The 26,980-nt window shown below is 37.9% G+C and overlaps 1 protein-coding gene across 1 annotated transcript; it reads left to right on the top strand.

Moving 5' to 3' along the window:
- Positions 1-389: 389 nt before the first annotated feature.
- Positions 390-26,980, top strand: LOC149277507 (putative G protein-coupled receptor 139). Its single transcript, XM_089502850.1, has 2 exons — positions 390-501; positions 26,046-26,980. The coding sequence occupies exons 1-2, from the start codon at positions 390-392 to the stop codon at positions 26,978-26,980; spliced, it is 1,047 nt and encodes a 348-aa protein (XP_089358976.1).

Raw genomic sequence — 26,980 nt, 5'->3', positions numbered from 1 at the left:
TTGTAAAGTGATGCAGAGGAGGTAGCTTCCCCTGTACTCCTCTGTTCAGCACATGCACCATTCCCTCTCCCCTCACCAGTGCTCTGCTCTCATCCACTGCCTGCAACTGCTCATTCATCCACACTGAAGGTTGATGAACTGGTCTTCTTTAAGGACAGCTCAGCTCTTCCCTCCAGTGAGTAAGGCATGCAGCAAGCAGTGGCAGGGCTGCACTTTCTCTTAATTATTCCTCTGAGCAGCAGGTGGAGGGAGTCCTGAGATGCAGGGATGCTCTGAAGGACAAAGCAGCTTGCTGGATACACATCTTTATGAAGAGTGGGACCACAATCTTTTTTCTTCCACTTATGCTTTGAAGAGGCAGATTCCAGCAGCACAGAAAACCCAAGTAAATGGAGCACAATCACATATACAACAGTTCCCTTCTTTCTCACAAGTATGGCTGTGGCTTGGGATATGTTCCAGTTATATATTACAGCCTCTTGCTTTGTTTAGGCTTACCAGGTAAGTGTATTTTCTAAAATAATATTTACACACTTTCCCTTTAAATAGATGACAGTCAGTGCCATCAAAGCACATAAACCTATATCAGCAGCATAAAGCATTGACAGTTAAATGAATGTATATATCATTTTTAAACACCTTTATTTAACTCAAGTTCAAGATTAAGTAAAGAAGGTTTTCTAGTAAATAAAAAAAGAAACTGGGTATTGTAACCATTTTTTTATATATATTTTTAAGGTTATAAGTAATATAAGATCCTTTAATTATTTTGAAATATAAACCCAATAGCTCTAAATAAGGATTTTTAATATATACCAAGTTCAGAATCCACATTTTTCATTTCTCGCTGTACAGTGTGATTTGGAAATATATTCACTTTAATATGCAATGAAGTTTCGATGCAATAGAAATAGAGTTCTAGCCGTAAAAAAAATGTCAGGGGATCTATATGGTTTGCGTGACAGCTAAACCAGTTGAAAAATGTTTTAATCCCTTTGGAGAATAGTTTGATTGGCGTTCTGGATTTTATTGGAAATAGAAGTGGGCGTCTTGGGTGACAAGAAAAATCAGGGCTTCTCGAAAGGTTATTTTGACCCAGTGGTATAAAACAGTATTTTAAAATGTTATTGGTCTAAAGTGATGTTTCCACTAGCCATTTTGCTCTCTTCAATTTTCTGCCTCCGTGCTCTTTGAAAAGATTATGTAGATGAAAATGGAATACACACAACCTTGATATGTTTTGTGGAGATCCTCTATAGCAGTAATTGAAGCAATCTCATCTGCAATCCAAAGATATCATGCTTGCCAATACAAGCTCCAATGCGACTGCACATTGATTATTTTCACGCACAGATGCTGAAGTTTGTCTGTGCCTAAAAGATGGAGTTAATAATACAATTAGAACATGAGATATTTAGCTGGAAAAAAACCAAATAATGGGAAATAGAAAAAAGACACAACCCAAAGCCATCTCAGGTCACATTGGGTAATCCCCTATCAGTATAGGTTCCTCCGCTTGAATACAAAATATTTAATAATTTTGTTGGTTCCTTCTGATTTTCATTAAGTTGCATGTTATTAGGAAAGGCCAGGAAACATGATAGTGGCCACTACATAAAGTGAACGTACAATTTTTGATGTGCTGAGCAAAGTTAAGATACACAAATATTGTATTAAGATATTGGCAACTCAGCATAAATGTCTTCACATTTGTCACCAGACTGTGGTCTTTTCCAACGTTACCTTTGTTAAAGTCGTGATGTAGTTGAAGCTGTTTGAAAAGAATCTAGAAAATGCTACCTTCCTCAGGTCTACAGTTGCAATGACTTACTTGACGTTGTAATGTTAAGTTGTGTGGTCATATTAGTCCTGGTGTCCATGCATCCAGTGGAGGTGTGAATAAGCTGCAGAGACCTTTAGAACTAATAGCAGTAGTCCATAGAGCGGTGGTCCAAGAAGTCCATAAAGGCCCACAAGACACCTGCCTTTTGTCTCCGATTTTAATGTAAAGCAGTGAAAAAAGGAGACCCGCGAGAACGGTCTTTGTAGGGCTGGAGTTGGAGAGGAACAGGACCAGAGGTCGGGAAAAGCAGCGGCTGCCCATCGTCTACACATCTAATCCAAAGAGCACCACTTGGCGCTCAGCAAGGAGGCCATGGGGAAGCTGAAAATATTGTGCCCGGTATCTGCTATCTATGCATTTGTTTTTTTTTTAATTTATGTTTCATTTATTTAAATCTGTTTGGGGTGTATCTGCTAATGACCAGCTGCTTAATTTTCAGTCTGTAAGCCTCATTTCTGCCGCCTTTATAGTACTTGCTATCTGCCTAACATAAATTAAAGTAGTTTCATTAAGCCAAATTAAACCTTCTCAGAATATGTATTCAGGTTAGGGGAACTTGGCAGCAAAGAGCATAATTCAGCAGTTATGTTTAACACAGTGGGTACAAATTGAAAGTTGAAGGAACCTCCCAGGCTAGCCAAGGAATCTGGTCCCCATAGGACAAATGCTGCGTTTGCCAGCCACAAGTCATTAAAATAATTTTTTTTCACATTGGCACACAGAATTGAGAGCACAGTTGTCAGTTTAGTGGCTTAGCATCAAAATATATGTGAATGAAAATCTAACCATGATTCGGCACTGGTTTATCTAATAAGCAATTAATAGAGGGCCCTGCTGTTAAAACCCACAATCTAGCGAGGATGGGTGGAGAAAATATATTCAGCTTTGATATTTAGATAAATATTAGTGAATCATGCAGTAGGAGGCACTATTAATAAGTCTGTTTTTGCTCTACCTGTGCCCAAAACATAGCTCTGGTGTTAACATTCAAGATAACTTTAAACATTTTAAAACCATTACCTTATTTAACCCTTACTAAATAAATGGACTCTCCACAATCTCCTGCAACTTGGTGAATACATTGTTCTACATAGTTACATATGCTGAAAAAAGACATACGTCTATCAAGTTCAGCCTTTTCCATATCTGTTCATTTCTTGCTGTTGATCCAAAAGAAGGCAAAAAAAACAAGTTGTTGCTCTTTCCAATTTTGCACACAAAAATTCCTTTTTGACCCCAGAATGGCAGTAAGATCTCTCCTTGGATCAAGAAGCCGTTTCCCCATAATTATGCAACCCCTTCATAAAAGAGACATTGTCATTGTGCTTAAGGCATAGGTGAGACATCTAACGGACATGGGCAAGATTGGCCATAAATACCTACCAAATGTTGGGTTCCCTTTGCTAGACATCCATCATCAAGTGATAGGGTTGTAGCTCCATCGGATGCTCTGTTACATAGGTATTCATGTATTTATCACATGAATAAAAATGGAGAAACTTTGCTCTACCATGGTTTAGGGTAAACAAATGAACCTTCAGTGTCGAGGCCTCAAATCAAAACGTACTCTGGTGAACTATTCAGTTGGTTGTTTTGGTGATAAGACCATTTCAAAAACTTTGCACAAAAACTTTTCATGCATACCTTCCAATGTACCCCTGTTCTGTGAATGGGGCAGCTATAAGTAGTATATGCAAAGTGTTGCACCAGATAAAATCCTAAAATAATATTTTTTTAATATGGACCTTTAAGTTATGTTTTCAAGGGTAAAACAAACTCACGTTGTCAGTTGATTTCTGCTTAGTTACTTGAACTGTTATCATCCATAACACTTATGTATAGACATGTTTCTAGCATGGTCGTAGAACAGAAAATGTAGCATTAGATTTGAAATATCACAGTAAATGTGCTGAAAAAGGGGTTTCCAATGTAATAAGTAAGACAAAGTGTCAAAGTGTGTGTAAAATGCCTGCATTTGGCAACACTTTCAACTCTCTGAAGCTAATGCTATGCAGGGATATTGAGCTGGATTCAATGTCAGAGATAAATCTATCACATGTAATTAAATAGCAACCTTCATAGTTTTTTTTTTTTTTTAGTTAATGAATCTGAGCCTATGCTTCAGGTTTTATATTACTTTTCCATCGCGGCCTGTGGTACGATAGCTCTTTAGTTTCACGTGATAGATTTATCAATGCAGTGGAATCTAACCAACTGCAAGTTATATAGTGAATCTGGGGTACATTTGAAAAAGTGGTGTTATCACTATGGCAGCTAATGGAGTCATCTTATAACCAGTCTCATTGATTACTTGTTTTATAAGGCCACTTTGTACCGGAATCACCTTTTATACATTAAACCCACTGTGACATCATATTAATCTCAGCCCAGGCATTGCCTTAGTCTCACCTCTTGGTGGATACTACCTGCTCTTGTGTCTTACAAAAATGGGTTGATACTATAAGAAGGGTTATGTTTGTGTATATATTGTTAGTCCATTGGTAAGGATAGCAATCTATTTTCTGTAACATGATGCTAAATCCACAGAGAAACCCCCCAACCCAATGAATGGGTTACAGAGGAACTTTATTGATCAACCCAGTGTGACAGAAATATTGATGGATCACCAATAATCACCTACAGTTTCTAAACCAAAGGCTGTTAATCTAGGTTGATAGTAAACCCTAATCCTTGCTCCTTATCTCTTAATGACAAGTTTAACATAAAATGAATTAGAAACTAACAGATAAGAGGTAATCTAACATTTTCAAGTGGCCAATCAAACCCCAAAATCCATAACAGGGATGTAAATGATAACTGTCAGCTCAAGTGAATGTATAACACAACATGAATCCAGTAGGTGAGATTCTTCCTTGAGATTTGAGGTGGGAGCATTACAATTTCTAAACATCTCAAGCTAAAAGACGTCATTAAGTCTTTTTGAGTTTGTAAAATGAACGTCCTACATTTATATGTTGTTGGTGACCCGCACAGTGGTCCTGACCTTAGTAATCCAGTAGGCAGAAGGGCACCTCTAGATACATCCGCAGCAGTCTAAAGCATGGAAGGGATGTCGAGAGGAGAGTGGTTTAACATATCAATAAAGCAAACATTTATGGCCATAATAAAAGCAAAAAAGAATGCATGAATAGTCCCAGCCATTCCATAACCTATTATTCTGAATTACAGCCAAATAACAAAACAATCATTTGCAAATACATATAATAAAAAAAGGTTCTACCCTAAAACTGCGGACAGAATGGTTTGTAGTTTAGGTTATTGCACATCACTCACTCACAAATGATGTCACAGTCAGGGAGGCACCTTCAATAGTGAAGTGCTTCATGCTGGGGTATGTAGTATAAAAGGGTTATTTTATGTTTTCTGTTCTATAAAGGGTTATTGTGAAGATTCCAACCTTATTCAGATGTGCTGTATTTCCTTTAGTTTACTCATGGATTTCTATTTTACTACATGCAGTAGCTGACAAAAACTCGGTGGTGTTCTTAGTCAGGTTGTTCTATTTTCAGAATTGAAAATGGGATAATCTGGCCCAATGACTGGAGGCTCTTTTGTCGCACAAGAGCAGACAATTTAAGGTGGTGATGAGATCGTATGAGAAACTTGGCTTTACCATGGTTTAGGGTAAACAAATTAACCTTCAGTGTCGAGGTCTCAAATCAAAACCTACTCTGGTGAACCTAACAAATCTAGAGCAAATCTGTGGAGCATATAAAATATGTACCCACTGCGTTAACAACATCTCTACAAACGTGTAGATAACGTGGATTTTTTTTTTTTTGCAAAATTATTGTTCTACATCTGTGGTGTAAATCAACTGATCTTATATGAAAATGAAATACTGTTCTAGAGGCTCATTAATTCAGATACGCATTTTTTTTTATCTCATTTTCAAAGGTTTTCCTACAAAAAGGACAATACAAAACATTTTAGATGGAAATACATGAATATTTTATTTGATCCTGTATCTTTTTCAGTATATTAATCAACTAATGCTTGATTAAAGAATTTATTCAGAGTTAAAAAAAAAATATATATATATATATTTTTCAGCCCATTTTTTTTGCATTTTCTAGATAAAGGGCCTAATCTGTAGCTACAAAATATTATAAGATGACTAATCAGAACCATTGATCCATTTTTTTAAAAACTTTTGATTTTTGTTTTACTTCTACCTCTGCCTGGAAATAGTGTATAGAAACTGCTATGGTTCATTAGGTGGTTCCTCTCCATTAACTTGAGATCACCTGATGGGCAGAGATGAATATATCGTGTACAGCATCATATCAAATTTACATTTGCCCACAGAAAAAAAATGAGGTCTGGTGACGTGTAAAAGAAAAGGAATGTTATCCCATTAGTTAAATTTGTCCTCGACCCTTTAAGTATTAGCCCTAGAAAGTCTATTAAAATAATTCTACTTTTGGAAAAAGAAAGGTATTTTCATATAGAAAAATGAAAAAAAGATGGATTTGATGCTCTGGCATTCAGACCGTTCATTATTGTTTTATTCATTTAGTCTTTGAAGAAGCTGCTAAGAGTTCGAGCCGCACAGGGTGCTTGTGTTGTAGAGCAGACATACATTATTAATAGCCTTAAAGGCAAATTATGGATTAAATACAGATACATAGAGATGATCTGATTCCTTTAAGAAATAAGAAAGGTATTTTGCGAGTGTATGATAACAAAAATTGATATCGCAGCATAAGCCCAAGAGAAAATTGAGACTTTAGATTCATCTGATACCTTTTATTTGCCCAACATAGAGAAAGTTACGCAAACTTTGAGACGGCATGCGTAAACTAGAAATATACATAGGCCATGTAGATATATCACCAATGAAATTGTTCGCGTTGAAGCCTGGAAAGCAGGTTACAATCTGAAAGATGAGCCAAACAAAGTAGAAAGTCTAGGCCTAGGAGTGACCAGAGAATGGACAAGGAACTAATATATATTTTTTTAGAATTGTAAAATATATACTTTCTTCCTGTGATTCCCTGCTATTCAGAGGATTAACGAAAAACAGCACTTCTGTTTCTTGCAGAACACAAATGACAGAGACCTGTCTACCAGTAAGGCAGGTGAAATACTAGAAGAACCACAGTCCAACTAATAATTCTATGTATGGTTTTAGTGCAGTGCATATATATCGCTTATTTTAATCTGTAAACACATTACGTAGGTTTATTTGGGGTTAAAATGCAGGGTTTGGGAAGCATGGCAGATCCCCGTTAAGCATTACTATATTATCACTGTTATTTCACTGTGGGGATTAATTAGGAATACCATGATGGTAATTTGCCCGTCTCACGTACCCTTACATATTTGACTTTTAGAAATAATTATTTTATACTTTGTGACGCCCATCGGATATATACAGCTGAAATATTATGTCTGTATTAAAATCCGTCTCCATCCACAGCCGACTTTTTGGTTCCTATGGTAACATTATACTGTAGCGATTATGCTAACCTTGCATTTTAGTCTAAACACTCTTCAAAAGTAAAGGGGAATGCTTGGTAAAAAAATAGAATTAAATGTTAAAAACAACTTTACAATAGAAGCCATTGCTTTGTTAGCTTAGGGGTTAAAGTTAGTAATAAATAATAAAGTCTGAAATAAGAAAACATCTGTACAAAATATATGGTATGTGTTTTTTCCTTACTCTGGAAATACAAAAAGAACACCCAAAAAAATCCATAAAGTTAGCCAATTTAGGGAATGCAGCTTTCTTTGTCCGGAATATATTTTTGTTACTGATGCTGGCGATCAATAATAACAACGTAACAAGCAATTTCATGTATGTATCACATGTACCTTGAACCTCTGAGTTCCAGATGTTTGTGATGTCATTATAATGTGCCACTGTCATATTTGGACATTAGAGACATTTGTCCTACTGTATGAACGCACACCCTACAATTTAATTTATCTAACACAAGCACAGTGCTTCTAATTAAAAAAAAAAAAAAAAAGGCGTACATAAATGATGCAATTAAAATCGAGTTTCCCATAACGCACAGTGCACATAAGAAAATCCCCTCCTGATTTTTATGAGGCCAAGGTTTCTAATACTTTTTTTCTGGAGGATTACTATTATATGAGGTTTGGGAACTGGACGTGACTAATCATTTTTAGGGAAGGGGTTTCTTAGCATAAACTAATTATTAGTTACCTACTTAATTAATCTACTCCCCATTCCTTACAGGGAAGAGGGGGGAGTAATTCCTGGCTTCCATCTGAGTTCCCGGGGATCCCAATTCTGATTTCCATTTCTGTATTCGGTTGTGTGTTTCGTAATATATTAATGCATAAGGTGCTTTAATGTAATTTGTTTAACCCACTCAGAGTCAACGAGTCCAATGCTCTCTCCTCTGTCACTTAGGATAAAAGTAAACTCCGTTTTAAGGCTGAAAGTGTGATGGAGGAGAACTGAGTCACCATCGTATAATCATGCAGAGATTGTTGGAAAAGGATAAACAAGAAGCCCTAATATCAGGCACCCCGGCACAGGCTTTCAACACATAGAGAATTAGAACAATCTGATCTGAAAGAAGGCTGAGTACTTTAATAAGAACTGCATAAATTCACAATAAGAACTGTTTTATTGAGTTTATCCTCCTACAGTGGTATAGAAACAGATTTCCTCATCTGGTCCAAGGAATAGTTTGAAATGATGTATAATATACCAAAATATACATTAGGACTCTGCAAAGAACACTGTGTTCTAGATGATTCTTTGATGATATGGGTCAAAATCAGCTATGTACGTTGCCTACTGACAATGTTTTATATCCTTTAATAAAAGGGGGGGATTGTATTGAATTTTGCTTCGTAGTTAATACTGCTCCTCCATTCTATTTTACCATTTTCTATCTTTGTTCCATTAGTCTTTTCCAATCTTTACCTGTCTCTCATGTTCCAGTCTCGTTCTCATCCCATCTATGTTTTCTGTGTTCCTGTCTTTCTTCTATCAGTCATTCTTCCCTGACATCCTAACATAAAACAGTATTTTTTTTTGTGTAACTTTGCTATATCATAAAACAAGTATTGCTAAAGAATATGAAAAACTGTGATGAAGAAAATTCCAATATTTCTTATCAGTCCAAAAAACCCTCTTATCAGAGTTATGACAAGTTTGCTTGGCAATCTGTGATATACGCTGTAAGCATCAAATGTAGCTGTAGATAACAGGAAAGCGGTAAGAAATTGCTCTCCTGCTTAAAAATGAAAAGTTGAACCCTTTGACATTTCGAGAAACTGACAGTGATAGCAGAACATGAATTTTGAAACTTGAAAAAGTATTTTAAGAAATAACTTCATAACACTGTAGTTATGTATTGATTACTATATTTTTTATTGTACCTGGGAACTCTCCAAGTTTTGACCTGGAGTCTCTTTGTAAAGTCCTGCTTCCCTGGGTCAGTAAAATATTTTTTCGGGCTAGGGAGACATGCCTGTTCCATAACTATTTCCCTTGCACTCCCCACCCATGAAAGGCTTTATGCGCAGCTAGCCCTGTCCTTTCACCAAACTACTCCCACAGAGGAGGGAGAACATCAGGTATCCTACCCTGGGAGCTCCCAAGTATGTATATTTTCCAATATGAAGTGCCTGGGATTGTCTGGTTTTGAGTAATTTTCTTGATGTAAGATGATGACTCTATGATGTCCTGTAGTCTATCAAAAGGAGGACATAAACGACCCCCATTTCTTCATCTACATGGAAAGTGCTTGAATGTTGGGAATTTACAAGCAGACTAATACATTTATATTCGTTTTCAGATAACACATTGAATATTATTTTTCAATGGTATCATACCCTTCTAAATGACAAATATTGTCCTTAAAAAGCTAAATAATATTGTATAACAATCTGCCCTAAACTCTAGATCAGTGTTCTTCAGACTTTTTTTCCGTCACCTATGAAAGCTCTGGTGTGATCATGTGATGGATAACAACCCATTGTTTTACAGGTGCCAGCTATATCAAATTTTAGACCATATCAAACATTTTTGCCACAAGTATTACCGTATTTGCTCGATTATAAGATGTTTTTTTTCAGAGCAAATGCTCTGAAAAATACCCCTCGTCTTATAATCGGGGTCGTATTATAATCAGACCTCAAATAGGTCTGACTATGAGATGACTAAGATCCAGATCCCCCGCAGCTGCAGCAGGAAGAAGGTGTGGCTAGCAGCGGGGTTGTCTGCGTCCATCGCGCAGACCTTCCCCGGCTGTCAGAGATCAGAGTTCCCTGCCCTGGCTACATGACAGGGAAGTCAGAAGCACCGGTAAGCTGGGGGGGGGGCGGGGGAGTGTTAAATGACGGGCATAAGGCATTTCTGGAGGCAGAGTGCTCTGTGAAATGCCTTTTAACCCCCTTAATGCCACTCTGCCTCCAGAAATGCCTTTTTAACCCTCTATATGCCACTCTGCCTCCTGAATGCCTTAAACCTCCCTATATGCCACTCTTCCCCATAATATGCCTTTTAACCCTCTAAATGCCAGAGTGGCATATAGGGGTATAAGGCATTTCTGGAGGCAGAGTGGCACATAGGGGGTCAAAAGGCATATCATGGGGCACAGTGGCATATAGGGTTAAAAGGCATATCATGGGGTACAGTGGCATTTAGAGGGTTAAAAGGCATATCATGGGGCACAGTGGCATATAGGGGGTATAAGGCATTTCTGGGGCAGATGTGCATAACTCGGGGGCAGGTTGGAAAATAGAAAGAAATAAAACCAAAATATTTTTCTCAATCATAGCTTTTATTAAAAAAAAAATAGTTTAGAAGAATTAACATTTACTGGTAAAACTTTTTTCCTATAGGGTCGTCTTATATTCAGGCTTTTTCTTTTTTTTTTCCTAAATTAATATTCAGATTTAGGGGGTCGTCTTATAATCGAGCAAATACGGTAATTCAACTGTGAAAAATGTTCTAAATGAGCAAACTCTAAAATGGATATACAGAAATTTACCAACATGTGGATCTTTCCACAACTCTTGAGTGCAAAACCCTCCTCTTTCTCCGTGAAATTGTCTGCAATATTCTGGACTCTTGGAGTACTTATGCAAAAAAGGGCCACATCACCTAATGCGGGACAGCCTCTCCCCAATCCTCCTTGAAAAAGCCCTTCGAATTTTGTCTGAACCAAAATTCGGGAAATTTGTTGTCCTAAAAATCAATGGACCGAACAAGTCTAATTACCAGTTTGTTCCGCACATTCCGTACATTGTTTGCACACGTCGGAATTTTTTTTTACATAGATCTGGATGTATGTAGAAGCGTAGCGTCCATCTGTATATTGTGTAATTCATAAATGGGAAAACTCTCTATGTAATTGTTAGCATATTATAATCCAATTAAAATAAACCGTTTTATGATGCAGCTCAAAAGATCTTTAACTGTGAAGCACACCTGTCTCGCATATCCTATTTCATAGGTGTTTAATGTTCCCTTTAGAACAGTATTCTTATATAATGGGTACATTTTGTCAAACTGTGTATTCAGCCTGAGGTGACACCTCTTTAGATACAGTTTATCTTTCTTTGTCATATTCTTCATCTTTTTGCAATATGAACTGTCCCATGTATAGCCGACTGTGACGATTGGTACAAAATACACAGTGTTCCCAAACTAAAAGATGCGTTTAAGAGAACAAAGCCCAAACAATATTCAAGTCCTACCAACTGCATTCAGGGTCTGAAAATGAGCAGCAATTTCTTTTAATTTAGCTCCAGAATACTGAGACATGACTCATATCTGCAATGTTCACTAAGACTAAATGCTCTCATTTTAGTCATCTGGTAGTTAAAAAGCTCATTGAGAAGTGACCACCACTTCATATAATTTTTTCTGAAATTAGATGATTATATATATATATATATTTTTTTTATTTTTTTTAAGGTCAAATGTAAGCCATTCCATTGTTTAGTTCCACTTTCTCCCTTACTAATCCATTGTCCTGCCCCACAGTGGGTCTGGTGTTGTGAGATTGAGTATAATATGCAGAGGGGTGCACAGTATTAGACATCAGTAGAAAAACAAACATAAATGTGAGCCATTCCTGCAGAATCTATGTTCAGGCCTGTCTCATCATACAAGTGCATAGTCAGATCTAGAATGCATACAGGAGTAAAGGACTGGAATACAGGCAAGCACATATATAATATGAGTATAAAGAAACATTCAGGCGAGCTCCAGAACCTGACTCTAATGCAAAACATGTGAAGGTTTTGTTAACCTTGCCACCACTTCACATTAGGCAAGTCCTTATACTAGCACTAAACTAAGAAGTACAATACCAAAACTAAAGCAGGGGAGACAAAACCAGGATGCTTACCAGTAGCAGGTAGGAAACAGAGATACACGGCAGGGCAGGTTAAATACAAGAAACTGAAGAAACATAAACTAAGGCACAGACATATAACTGGATGCATATTACTGTCGCAGGCCGCAAGACACGGAACCGGACACCAATATAACCTCCAAAACAGAAGAGTGTCATTAAACCTTTGTTTGTAACATTTTCTAGCAGTGTATCAAAAATTACTATTCAGAGATGGCGGGTTTCTAACGATCAGGATATTTAACTTTGGCGCTGCCCTAGACCACTATAATGTGCTGAGATATGATGTCATATCCCTGAGTTCCATGTCTTAAAGGCCTGCAGCGCCTTTTAATGAAGTCTGTGGAGGCTGTGCTGGCTCAGCATAGCATACATAGTGTAAATGGGCTGGTTGGGGAGATCAGAGATCTCTACTGTAACTGGCCAATTGAGCAGAAGCACAATTGGGGATCTGATTACCCAACAGGGCAATCAGCCCCCACAGGAGAATTGTTGCCTGCCTGGACGTGATGCCCCAGGCCTAGTTGGCCTAAGCCGGATATGCCTTTGGTTGTAACAAACAACCCTGAGCCACAGTGTAGTGGCACTAATATGCATAGCTGGGAACATTCCGTGTTATAGCTGAGTCTCTGGTCTGAGTCAAACTCTGTCTTTGTTATGCTATTTATATGTGTAAGTGCATGAGCATTAATGTGTATTTGTGTTAGCATGGATGTGTATGTGTAAGGGTTTCTATAATAGCATACACGTCTGTGTGTGTTAGCATTAGTGTATATGCGTGAGAGGGAGTGTGTGCCAAGTATGAGTAAATGTTAGTGTACGTATGTGTATGTGTGTTAGCGTAAGTGTGTGTAGTTTGTATGTAGGGGGGGCCAGGAGACAATGGGCTTTACATGCCTGGGCCAAAAGGTGCCAGCCCTCCCCTGTTTACCACAAAATGTCTTTCCTAAAATTATTTGTCAATGTGGGGCTGGCTTTAAAAAAATTACTTTGAGAGTTCAAGGTCCAATATTTTTAGTACAGGATACCAACATTGATGATTCAAATTTTTCTGACCTCCGATCTGGAGAGATGTGAAGGACCAGTCAGTTCATACTTACCATACATTCCCAGAAGATGTGTACAAACGCTCCTTGACTAGGCAGTTACTGAACGCTGCAAAATGTTTAATTCCAAAACCTAATGTAAGGAGAGCACGTAAGGAGAAAAAGGTATATACAAAGTCAATCTTTATTAGACAATATGATTTAAATACATATAAAAAAATATATATAATAAAAAAGCATCTCGGCACCAAGACACATATAGGAAGGTACCTATGAACAAGGGCACAGAACTACAGGAACTAGGATGGAAATACGTATGTATATGAAGGCACAAATAAGAAACACAAGGATGACCACAGCAATAAAGTAAAAAGGAACAAATGAAATAACATACAGCAATGGTACATCAGTGCTCAAAAGTAAATAACCAAACCTAAAAAAAGGCTGAAAACAGCAAAAAAGCCTGGTGATAAATGGTGCCAAGTCCAAACGTACCAACCCCAACGTACGTTTCGCTGCAATGAGCTTCGTCAGGGGGCGTCAGTGTTTAATGTTTAATTCCTAATTTCTGGAAATCTGGAGGAGATCGGGAGATCTTATCAAGTCTGCCTCTAATCAAATTCCCTTATACACCTCCACCTGGTTTGGTTGGCTGGATTTCTCTGGGTCCGAGGAGTTTAAAACCTTGCTGAAGGTGGAATATGGGAATATTCCACCTCTGGGGCTCCAGTGCTCGCACAGTTTACCTGGGTGCTGGGACTGGGTCTCTGTGGTGCACCCCCCTTAGTTTCCCCACCTTCTATCTCATTATGTTTATTTCGAGGACGTCTTCACCCCTACCCTCTCACTCGAGGGATATGACATACTGGGAGAGCAAGCCTGTGAAATCAATGTGAAGGTATACAGTTAGTAGCAATGAGGGCTTTACATGCTCATGCACATTGTGTCTAGGCTGTGGACTTGCATGTTATATCCTTAAGTGTACATCTTTATAAAGCCATAATAAAAAATGATTTACAAAACAAATGAGACTTGTGTCGTTTAACTCTTCTCCCAGCTGTTCTACTGTTCTCGGTAGACTTCTTCGACATGCTCAGCAGCATTCACATTCTAGTCAAAAGGAGCTTAATCACAGCCAAGCACATCTAAACAGTGATAAACATGCCATTGGGTTCCGATGCAACCCCTGGATTTAATGGGAGCTCAGTTTTCATTGATGTCACGGGAGTGCTACTGGACACATGCTGAAACTATGGCTTCTGCATATGACCGGATATCTTTGACTAAGAACATTTTGCAAAATTGTGTTTGTAAAGCAATAGGCATTTAGAAAATCCTTCAATGGTTAAAATTTTAATATGTTAACGTATTCAATGACACATCTATTCCCAGCTGCAGAAGAAGTCAAGGGCAAGGTGATCAAAACTTAGGTGATCAAATTCTTTAATACAGAGATTTAATAAAATATGTGTACTATAATTTATAGTGAGTACTGCCTATACCAAACCACTGACCCGGTTAAAACTTAATATAGATGGAAGGTGATTTCTTTATTACGAATCTTGCATTCTATCTTGATTAATGAGTTGCTAAATTCACAAGGCTTCAAAGATTTTCACACACAATTGGCTGCAATATATAGATACTGTAGACATGTGTCCTTATGAAGGGCACATAAAAAACAAAGGTAGAAGTAACCTTCTGAGTGTTAAGGTCTGAGATAGGAATCATAAGGTGTCTGGCAGTATGTAGGCTAATCGTTGGCAACAAGGGAACTTTTGGAAAGTTGCTCCTGCTAGGTTCTCATGTTCTTGTGAAACTGATACTATGCATAATAATAATGGTTTTTACAGAGTAAAGTCATTTATTTAATCACCTGGTTATGTAAAAAGAGGAGAATGCAAGCATGGTAGGAGCCCAGAGAACTATCATCAGTAGTATCTCTGTTCTTTGTACCTTATATGTAGCCCTCATTGTCCTCAGCAAGGCTGCCACTATGGTCCATAGACAGCATACGTCAAGGTATCCTTCAAGGGCTTCTTCTGACCTCCTGAGAGAAAATAACAAATATTAGACATTTTGTTTTAAAGAGTAATAAGGCCATATAATGCACAATATATGCAGTTAACTGAATGACAGCTTATTATTTAGGAGAAGACAAACTCTGACCGGATAATTGTTATAGACTTTGTGATCAATTTAGGCATCTCAAGCATAGAAACGTGTAAGAAAATATCTCAGTCAACTGATAACATTCATTTATATTGCAGCGATCCTTTTCTCCTAACAGATTCGAAAGTAGTTTTGTATATTATTTATGTGCCATGAAAAACACCTGAATTTATATATATTGGTGTACATTTGTCTTTAGACCTCTTAATTATGCTCTCTTTCATTCAGCTTTGTTCTACCTGGCCTTTGCCTTCCTCACTCATATTTATTATAGTTTGACCTGTTTGTGGTCGGAAACTGTTACCTAAATATATTTGGTGTGATGTTCCTCCTTTCTATCATTCGCACCATTTGAAAAACAGTCCAGGTGCTTAGAAGTAAGAAGTTTTAATGTTTCAGTTATGGCTCAGTCAGTAACCGTGATTGAATTTATTATATAATGGACCTTCATTGCTGTTTTGCTCCACGAAATTGAGCATGACCGTCGATTTTATCAAGTTCTATAGCTCTAACTGACCTTCTCACTGTCCTCTTCTTTTCACTATGCCAGTATAGATATGTCCTTGCACAGGATGCATTAACCATATTTCCTGAAAATAATGGAGAGAGAAAAAAAGAGAAAACGCATAGTGTTTAATTTATAGACAAAATATTGACCCTGTTTTATAAAAGCAAGAATAAAAAGATTGCAGTCGTGTATAGGTTCTTACTTTATATTGCATGCATTTAATGGAAGTGCTCCTCAGTCAGCGGCTCTTAATTTTATTATTATTTATTGATTTTTATAGCATCATCATATTCTGCAGCGCTGTACAATTTAAAGTGATCTTACAGAAAACTTTAGAGTGTAGGGAAATTTCCAACATATTCTACTCAAGGATTTTGTCCCAGTCTTGCTAGTAAGTAAATCTACTTATACTTAGGTTGGGGCAAATGGCTTTGCCTGAGTTGAAATTTTTTTTTTTCCCGTTAGCTAATATTAGCTAATATAATACGGTATCAAACTTATCAAGATGAAATAAGGTGAACTAAGGATTAATCAAGTGAAATTAAATAACTATGACACTCCTCAATACATTTTGATTTTTCTCTTATATTTCCAAATCTCGTGTAATTAATGGGATTTTGTTTATAAAACATAAGGCCAAAAACCACTGAAAAAAAAAAAGGTAAAATAAGGGATACATATACAAATGTATGTACATATACACTAAAGTGTAAGTGGCTCACATTGAGGACAGATAGAGTTCCTATATGGAATGTTTTATGATGGAGAATCATGGCAATGTAGCATTAAGCAGGGCCGGCCCGACAATGGAGCCGAATGGGGCAACCGCTCCAGGCCCTTTTTTTTTTTTAAAGCGAAAGAGAGAGGAAGGGGCGCCGAGTGGTTTTCGCTTACCAAGCTGTCAGTACCCGCTCGGCGCCCCCCTCTCTCTCCTCTGCGGCGAGTCTCCCTGTTCGGTCTCGGTGCCGGCTTGTAATGCTGAGTGCCGGAAGATCTCCGGGGCTCAGCATTACAAGCCGGCACCGAGACCGAACAGGGAGACTCGCCGCAGGACTGCTGAAAGGTAAGTACAAGGGGGGGGTAGGAAGGGTAGATAATGGGGGGGGCAGGGACAGAGGGAGAGGAAGGGTAGATAAGGGGGGGGAGAGGAAGGGTAGATAAGGGGGGGGAGAGGAAGGGTAGATAATGGGGGGGAGGCGGCAGGGACGGAGGGAGAGGAAGGGTAGATAAGGGCGCGGGCGGCATTTTAAAATTCGCCCCAGGCGGCATTTTGCCTTGGGCCAGCCCTGGCATTAAGGGTGAGTATTTTGCAGGTCTTAAGTCTTCAAAGATTAAAAAAGAAAAATGCATTATATTAGTGGTGGATCCCAAGCTGCATATTCCGGTGGATGCCAGGCTGCATGTTTAAGGTTGTAGACTGGTTTAAGATAACATTTGTATCCATCATGCCGCATTATGTTTCAAATTCTGCTCAAGACAAACCTGCTGGAACTTATATAATGAATGATGTGCTATTAATTACACAGTTCAAAATCTCTCCCTACTGCATCAAAAGAAGAAATAGATGGACAGAAACCCTAAAGGCTTTTAGCTGTCAATAACTCTTAAGTGGACAGATAATAAGCAAAGTGACAAAAAAGGGGCACTTGATGGTTTAAAGTTTGATCACTTTATATCAATAAAGCCTTTATTTGAAGCTGTAGTAACACGCAAAAAATAACATCCCCTGATAAGACATAACCAACATACATATTTTTATGTTCTAGAAGACCACATTCATAGCTCACACAGAGGCTTATAGGGGCTGGCCTTTATGGGGTACTCAACAGTTATACCTTTTGCATGTAGTACTAGGGCGATGGAATGGAATTTAAATATTTATTTTTTGTACTGTTGGTGCAATATAGATAGATAGAGATCCCTTTAGGTGAGTACATTGTGTTGTTTATTTTTTAAACACTGGGATATGATGTCATATGCGGCGGCACAGCTTTACTACATCACAAGCAGGCCACGGTGAAGCGGTGAGTTAGGTCTGATCTACACAGCAGAACAATGGGACAGTGACCAGAAAATGGGACATTTGGGATGTGTAACTCGTTGTCACCTCTAAGAATGATGCTTCAGTATTACTTGATATGTTTTGAGCAATACATTTCTTATTGGTTAGTTTCTATTTGTTTACAATCGATTTGCTTTCTAATTTTTAATATCTTTCTATATGAGTATATTCTATCTGTATTCTATTTTCTGCTTACGTTGACTGTATTGAAGTACAGTCCTGATTTTTGAAAGCATTGGGTGAACATGATTTTTTTTTACAAGCCAAGGAAAGGCAATTCTAACTAGCTGTAAGAAGGTCATCTTATTTTAAACAAACGCTTCGGGGGGGGCATGATTTGGCCCATCTTGCAGTTTAATTACCCTCTGGAGGTTTCGCAAGTCAACAACAATGTGTTTCAGTTATAAAGCACCTCCTCGCATCTGTGCATTGACTGTAATCCATCAAGTGTCACTAATATAGAATGGAAGAGAAAACTCATTACATTATATATATATAGTGCTATGAAAAGGGTTTTTTGCCCCTGATCTCTTCTTTGTCACATTTAAATGTTCCAGATCATCCAACTAATGTAAATGTAAACACAAAATGCAACTTTCCAGGGTAGGCAAACCAGAGTGCTCCCCCTTTTAGAGAGTGGTGTTGTGTATGGGCGGAGCTAGTTACACATAGCGTCCATTTAGTGGGAGGAAACTGGGCAGGGAGCAAGGACAGCATGTGAGAAGTAGACAGAACATGGGCAGAGTATGGGTGTGACCACAAATTGTTCCCATGCCAGGAGAAAGAATAAACTGACTGGGACATCTGGGAAGCAGGACTTCACCCGGAGACTCCAGGTCAAACCCATAGAGTTTCCAAGTATGAAGATGTATTCTTTTACCTATTTGGCCCTGCCTACTCCCTGCCCCCCACTCAAATCTAATGATGGCCAGCCCTGCATCTCCACCCTGCCCCCTGTATCTCCCATAAGGAGCAAAAGAGGAGAGCTAAGGAAAAACGTCCCTGGAACGTCCCTAGTGAAGGAAACGTTATTTTCTCATAATGGTAAAAACTATTTAACGTGTATTGGATTTCTTTGTTTACAAACAAGTAAATCAATTTCTTATGAAGGAATTCTTAAATTAGTTTTCACAGAGTAGCCAGATAAAACCACAGCCATACTTACCCCTCTGGTGCCCAAATAGTTAAGTTGCAGATAGACAAATTGGTTGATCTAGTTACTAGTGTTAGAGAAATAATTTGCCTCCTACAAAAATAAGTATACATTATTACGATTTATTTGCTTTAAAAAGTAAACTGCTGTTTTATGTTATGATTTTGTTTGATTTTTTTTCCCAAATGCGAGGATTAGTAAATGTTCCCCTTTGTTCACCAAGTAAAACAGCTATCTCTGTGCCATTTTAGGCACACATAGATACCAAAGTATGTACATAATTCCACATATTTGTGTTTCCCCCAAAAAGTATTGTAGGCAGCATCTGAATCCCGACTAGAGTGTTTGTGCACACCTCTCAACATTCCAGGCTGGAAAACCAGGATATCCACACACACACATACCTGGGAACTTTCTGGCTCTGGCTACCCAGAGCCCCCCTTGTGGGATGTGGGTAGGAAGTCCTGCTGCTGTCAGTGGGCGGTCCCAACATTTTTAATGGGGAAGTGGGCGTTCCCCAACCCTGCTCCTGCGACCGGAGTTGACCCAGAGAAGCGGTTGGCGAGTTCCCTGGTATTCCCACACTCCATGCTGCACAAATTTCTCCCAGTCTCTCTGGCACACTGGGATGCAAAATCCCTTCCAGTACATGAGATGAAAAAGACTATGGAGGGAGAAGGTCTGCTGTATCATGGGGCTGGTCTCCAGTCCACTTTTTGTAGAAGAGGTAGTGAGGTGTCGGGAAACACTAATCCAAAATGGACACAATAACTGAAAATGAATTTAAAAAATAAGATGACAAATTATTGATTTATTAATGCAGGGGTCTTGAACTTCCCCTGTTGCTTGCCCTTTAATATATTGATAAAGAACATGTTTTGCAACTAGTGCAGGACTCAAAGCCGAACATAAAAAGTGCATTTAATATACAAGTGCATACCTCCCAACAGTCCCAGTTATTGAAGTACAGTCCTGATTTTTGAAAGCATTGGGTGAACATGATTCGGTTCACTTCTCTGTTGTCCCTCCCAACTCACGCCAAACCCCTCAACAAATTTTCCTGATTTGGAACGTGCTGCCTATGCAACTAATATGTATTTCAAATTCTAAACTAGTTTAAAGATGATTAAAGGTTGTTTGATGAGTCTCCATGTGCTGTTGGAGCAAACGTGCGCATGTCTAAACATTTTATACACAACAGAGTGTATTAATAAAATAGATCCCTCAATTAAATAATGCAAGACCAATAAAAACTAGAAGAATACAAAAACAGACTTGTTTCAACTCGGCTTTCAGAAAATAGATAACAGGATAATACATGACCCCGTGAAAACCTGTAACATGCTCATCTTTTTGACAAAAAGGAACTTAATTAGTGTGTTTGACATTTCTTTAAGGCCTTCTAATTCAACAGGCCCTGGGGGCTATTTATCAAGTGCTGTAATGAGATACAGGTATTGTATGGTATTGTTGTAGCGCATGGCATTTTCTAAAGAATTTTTTGCAATTAATTAATCCGGGTAACTAGAGGACAATTTATATCCAATCCTAAATGAGACAATTAATAACTGAATCAAACACTCTGCTTTAGAACAAAGGGGGTTATATACAAAGTGTGATTCTGGTGCAAAGTGGTTGCCGAGGAGAAATCAGTAATAACATTACATTGGTTGCTATAGTGATTGCCGTACCTGGAAATTTTCTAAGAGGGCTGACCCTCAGACTGTTCAAATCTTAACCCTTTAAGAGTCCATTACAAAGAAACTATTCTGGCAACTCACTAATGTTGACAGCTAACCACATGGCACTAAGGACAGTCCTTAGGAAAATATTTATTGGCTGGGAGGAAAAGATACACAACAGTAAGTCATCAATTGTTGTATAGAAATTAGAAAAGCCTATATCATTATAATGATGAATATGAATGTGTCCTTTAACAGTTTTTCAAGATGCTTTTTTAGTTTACCCTACTTCTGCTATAAAAGACCCTGGATAACTAAGTTGAGTTAGTGTCATCTGCCTACTTGGGAACTTTTGGGCTCCAGCGGAAGCTACCCGGAGCCTACCCTTGCGGGACATGGCCGGGACTGCCCAGTGGAGCGGTCCCACTGACATACCGGGAAACACCACCATTTAAAAAGGGGAAAATGTGTTAAGACCCTGCTCCCGCAACCCTGATGATTCGGGTGTTACCCTGGAGAACCGGCGCTTTTCCCGGAGAGTTCCCAGATATGGTCATCTGTGAGTCTCGTGTATTCAGCTATCTGATCACAGCCTACAAAAGCTCTGCCAGATTATTGTGTTTGCAGGGCTTGTTACAGTCTCCTAAACTTAGTACCCAACTATTCTGACTTAATTTATTGTACCATTTTTCTTGAAATGCTCCTTTTATTGAACACGGCTTGTTTCTGTGTATGTGTCCTGTATTACCACAAATACTGTTTGACGCCTATGCCCAGGCTGGTTCTACTCAGAATGTAATATTTTCAGTTCCCCCTACCCCATATGAACGTGCTTACCAACACAGGAGAAAAGCTGCATTGGTACCCTAGGCATACCTCCCCCAAAAGTCCAAATTGTCCAAAGTGGAGATCATGGGCCAGTTGGGGAGATCCTCTGATCTACCATGATTCTCTAACATCAGTAGCTCTAACATCAGTAGAGGCCTTCAGCTCCCATATGACTACTTTAAATATCATATTGAAGCACATTTCCTTATAGAAAAGCAGGAAAAGTAACTTTCAATGCTTGTGAAATCACAAAAAAGCAGGCACAGAATAAAATCATGTTTCATTATAAAAACACATTTTTATTCTCTCTCTCTCTCACCATTTCATGTTTTTCTGTGCGTGAGTATGGTCTGCTTACCAACACAGTGACTACATTATTCTAAGTAATGCATGTAAGGTCTTTGATGTTATTTTATCAGGCAGATCTTGGACGATTTACATGGCCTTCTTGAAGGTATGCAGCACACACTATTCATTTTGAACGCATACTGTAAAAAAAGAAGCTCCTTTGTTGATGATGGGACCTGTTTTCCTGTAATTGTGATATATAGCCTATTTGTATATTGATCTTGAATACGTGACACACATATCTTTTGTAAAGTATGCCTTTTCCCAGTTTGACTAATACATCTTTGTTGTTACATTCCCGTTTCTTTTGTTTTCTTTATACAGTTTTACATTTTGCTGTAGCATTACCTACAAAACTGGGATGTCTAATAAATGATTTATACACAGGTGCATATTGTATATTGTTCCTTAAAACGTTATGCCCCTTTTATATTATGTATTTAATTGACATGCCCTTCTCTTTTCCCCCTCCTGCTCTCTCTCCCCTGCATCTCTCTTACCATCCTTCTTTCCCCTCCCTTTCTCTCCCACCTTCATTCTCACTCCCTCCCATCTGCTTGCTCTCGCCTCTCCCTTCTTCCCATAGCAGTTAAGCTTTTTGAAACATTATGATCTCCTCTTCTTTCTATGAATTTTGGCTAATCGTCATCTGCCCTGTTCTAACTACTGTACCAATTTAATATGCACTGACAGAGGTAAAACCATGTGTACGGAGTGCGAATTTTTAGGAGCACCATAGGAGGATTTATGATTTCCTGCTTGCTCCTACATACACATACCTCCTAACAGTCTGGTTTTCACGGAAGAGTCCCTATTTTCAAGCACAGCCCCACTGGCCTGCTATCTCCCAGGGGCTGTAAAATCAATGCATCCATTGCAGCTGCCACGTGGCCATGTTGGAATGTATGGTCGCTAATGTGGGCAAGATAATCCTACTTGTAAGGGGGGGATGGTGGCCAAGTCCTCAAACCCATACACTCCTCCTCGTATCTGCCCCAATGCGGGTATCCTGAAATAACCCACTCTTTAGGAAACCACAGCCACTGGAGAGTGACCAGTAGTCCTTGTGCCTAGATGTTCCTTGTCCTAGAATATATTACATCCTATGCACCATAGAACAGAATAGAGTTTTTGTGTATTTCTTCCCCGTTTTGTTTATCCTGCCTACTAACTTGCTACTCACTATTTAATTCTAAAAATAATTATTTGTTATGCATCTTATGTTTCATTTGTTCCAGATGCTCTAGTAACCTCGATGTAGTAAACAAAATAAATTATTTAGAACATAAGCTGTTTTCTTTATCGAATCAAATATTTACCCAATTTACCCATATAAAAAAGGTTTTCATCATTTAGCATACACATCTGAAAGTTTTTTGTTCTTAATATTTTTCTCAGTTTAAGTCTAATGCTTTTTCTAGGATAATTTAATTGTTTTATTAGATTTGTTACATTCCCTACAGTTCTTTCACGAGTCCACTGGTCAAATGGCTACACATATTTCTAAATAATCCGATTTCTAAAAACATATTTCAATTCTAGGAGAGAAGCACAGAAATATATTGTTGTATGAAGAAATGTGATATATTTACGGTAATAACAGATTAGAACAAAATAATTTTGGAAAACAAGGCACAAAAAGAGATGTGTAAATAAGATAGACAACATTTAAGCTTTTTATGGAAAATGATCAAATTTTAACAAATTCACCAACAATGTCAGATTATGAAGAGTGAACCATTTTTTGGGCAGTAATCCAAAGTAACTACATTAATTCGCCAACAAAAATCACTAGTTACAGGCAGCTTTAACAGGTGAATACAATGATGCTAAAAGCTGTGACGGTGGCAGTTGCCCTTTAATGAGCAATGTATGATAAATTCTGTTTTTGCCCTGCACATATCTTTTGTATTAATATCACGCCTATTTGTAGTATAATCTTTCCCATATATGAACAATGCCTTTATGCTTGTCCTGGAAAATCAGGAGCTGTATTAATCTTTCTGGGAGCAATAACAGCCACAGATGAGCCATAAACTAGTGTAAGCATTAATGCAAATACAGTCTTGGAAGAGAAAACGGGAATATTTATTCAAAGTAGGCATTAAATAAATAAATAAATTAAACAGGAGCCGGTGCAAACAAAAGGAGCAATACATTTCATTTTTCTGCTCTGCTCAACTGACATTCTAATCTAGTACATTTGCATTCATTGCTAAGATCAAAGTCAACAACTTTAGGGAAAGGCTACACAATAATGCTTTATAAGCTAAAATATATTTTTTGTTTTATTTTTTCATTTTTTTTTTTTAAATTATGAAGCTGTCTTATTATAGAAAAAAATAATTACCACAGCTGCGTTTGGATACTGTTGTTGGCTTAATATTTAATTTTAGTGACTTTCACAGATTAATTCATGAAAAGTTAAGTCATAAATTTGCATGATTTAATTTGTTTTGTTCTGGATTTATTGTAAAAAGGCAAATGTGAATCATTTATCAGGTTTGTCATATTGCTTGAAAATTGGATGGGGTAGCAATCTACCTTTACGATTATAATATATATTTTTTTGTATTACCAAAACATAACTACAATAATTGCCAGATCTAATGCTATAATTGTATCGAATATTTTTATTTCCCCCTCACAGTTTTAATGCTTCGCTATTCTGCTTCGTCATTCATAAAAACTTTACAGAGAAATCGTGAGGATATAAACATTTTCTTACATATAGCGTCTTCTAAAGAAATGCATGTTGGGTGTTTGGACACCATGTGCCAACCAAAGATGTAGTGGCAGCCTTCAGCCCCTCAATGTTAGCAATCACAAAAATTACCTTTTCTATGTGTAAAGGTGTGACTAATACATTATTATTATTTTGGTGTTAAATTAAAAATGATATTTTAATGTGTAAACATAAGTGAAAATGTTGACAATAGCTGTAGTCAACAGTAGAAGTAAGGTTACTTACTGAATGAAACAAAGTAAGTGTGTTATCGGAAGACGGATGTTTGTGTTCCTCTTTACAGTGGATGCTAAAAACACACATTTATTAAGATAATATTGTTACGGTAGGCTGCTTACATTGAATGTAAATACAATTTAACTAAAGCCAATGCTCGTATGAGATATTGCCCCCTGCAACCATTTTGCTTACCCTGCTTGTTACCCCTGCAGTCAATGAACAATAGGGGGCAGATCTGTGGCATGCCATTTGAGTCCCACACACTCTTCCTAACCATATCTGGGAATTTTCTGGGCTTCGGCTACCCGGAGCCTACCCTTGCAGGACACAGTGGGAACTACCTCCATTTAAATGGGAAATGGGCAGGGAGCGGGGCATGTCAATACCCCGCTACCGCGACTCAGAGGATTCAAGTGTTGACCAGAGAACCGGCTCTTCTCCCGGAATTCTCAGGGCCATACTCGGAAAATTCCCATTTATGTCCATAACCCCTTAAACAATATTAGAACCAAGTGAGTGCTTTTTTTAACCAATTATATCATTGAGAGCAATTCAATTGAACCCAACAAAACTGTTTCAGATTGTGTAAGCATTTCATACAGCAACACATAACAATTTAATTGTTGGCATTTATAAGTAGAAAGATAATTTAATTGGCAGCCACTTACCTTAAAATTCCAGGGCCGCCTTGTCATCCCCAGTCCAGCCCTGGTAACCATTATTATTATTATTAGGACACTTACCATGGTTTATTAAATTTTTTTAAGGAATAAGGTATCTTCCTACAAAAGAAACATTAAGGTGATTGTGTTATGAACCTCTCAGTTTATTTTAATTGGGCAGTAGTTTGCCATTTAATGTCTAATTTAGAGAAACAGGAATATCATACAGTGTCAAAATTGAGCAACATACAGATCAGGATCTCTCCACAAATGTAAAATCTCTCAGGTTACATGTTGGATAATCATTATCTTAACTCAATTACTTCACACGATCCTTTGTATGTGAATGGAATATGTGAATTTTGTTTTGCAATTCTAATATTTGATATTTGTGTCTTCACAGCTAACATCCTGACAGTAATCATCTTATCGCAGCTTGTGGCCCGCAGGCAGAAATCTTCTTATAACTACCTACTGGCTTTGGCTGCGGCAGACATCATGGTCCTTTTCTTCATCGTGTTTGTTGATTTTCTCTTGGAGGACTTTATCCTAAACAAGCAAATGCCTCAAGTCCTAAACAAAGTGATCGAAGTCCTGGAGTTTTCTTCCATTCATACATCCATTTGGATTACTGTCCCTTTGACAATCGATAGATACATAGCAGTCTGCCACCCTCTTACATATCATACTGTATCATTTCCAGCCCGCACAAGGAAAGTCATTGTAAGTGTTTATATTACCTGTTTTGTGACTAGTATCCCATACTATTGGTGGCCAAATATTTGGATTGAGGATTACACAAGTACATCGGTCCATCATATACTCATCTGGATCCATTGCTTCACTGTCTACTTGGTACCATGCTCCATTTTCTTCATTCTTAACTCAATCATTGTATACAAGCTCCAAAGGAAAAGTAGTTTTCGATTAAGAGGATACTCCACCGGAAAAACGACTGCCATTTTGTTTACAATCACTTCTATTTTTGCCATTCTTTGGGCACCAAGAATAATTATGATACTCTACCATCTGTATGTATCTCCCATAGATAACAGCTGGTTAGTGCATATTGTTACAGATGTCGCTAACATGTTAGCTTTGCTAAACACTGCAATTAATTTCTTCCTGTATTGTTTTATAAGTAAGAGATTCCGTACAATGGCAGCTGGAACACTAAAGGCTTTTTTTAAGTGCCAGAAACAACCAGTTCAGTTTTACACAAACTACAACTTTTCTATAACTAGTAGCCCCTGGATTTCACCTGCCAATTCTCATTGTATTAAAATGTTTGTTTATCAATACGATAAAAATGGAAAGCCACTAAAAGTTTCACCTTGA

Source organism: Sceloporus occidentalis, unplaced genomic scaffold, assembly GCF_023333645.1.
Source record: "Sceloporus occidentalis isolate IW3139 unplaced genomic scaffold, rSceOcc1.0.p SCAF_213, whole genome shotgun sequence".
Classification (NCBI taxonomy): Eukaryota; Metazoa; Chordata; class Lepidosauria; order Squamata; family Phrynosomatidae; genus Sceloporus; species Sceloporus occidentalis.
This window is presented reverse-complemented; position numbering and strand designations above follow the sequence as displayed.

Coding starts and splice junctions, on each gene's coding strand:
- LOC149277507 (XM_089502850.1), top strand. CDS start 390: ATGGAGCACAATCACATATACAACAGTTCCCTTCTTTCTCACAAGTAT. Junction 502..26,045: donor GCTTTGTTTAGGCTTACCAG/GTAAGTGTATTT, acceptor GTGTCTTCACAG/CTAACATCCTGACAGTAATC.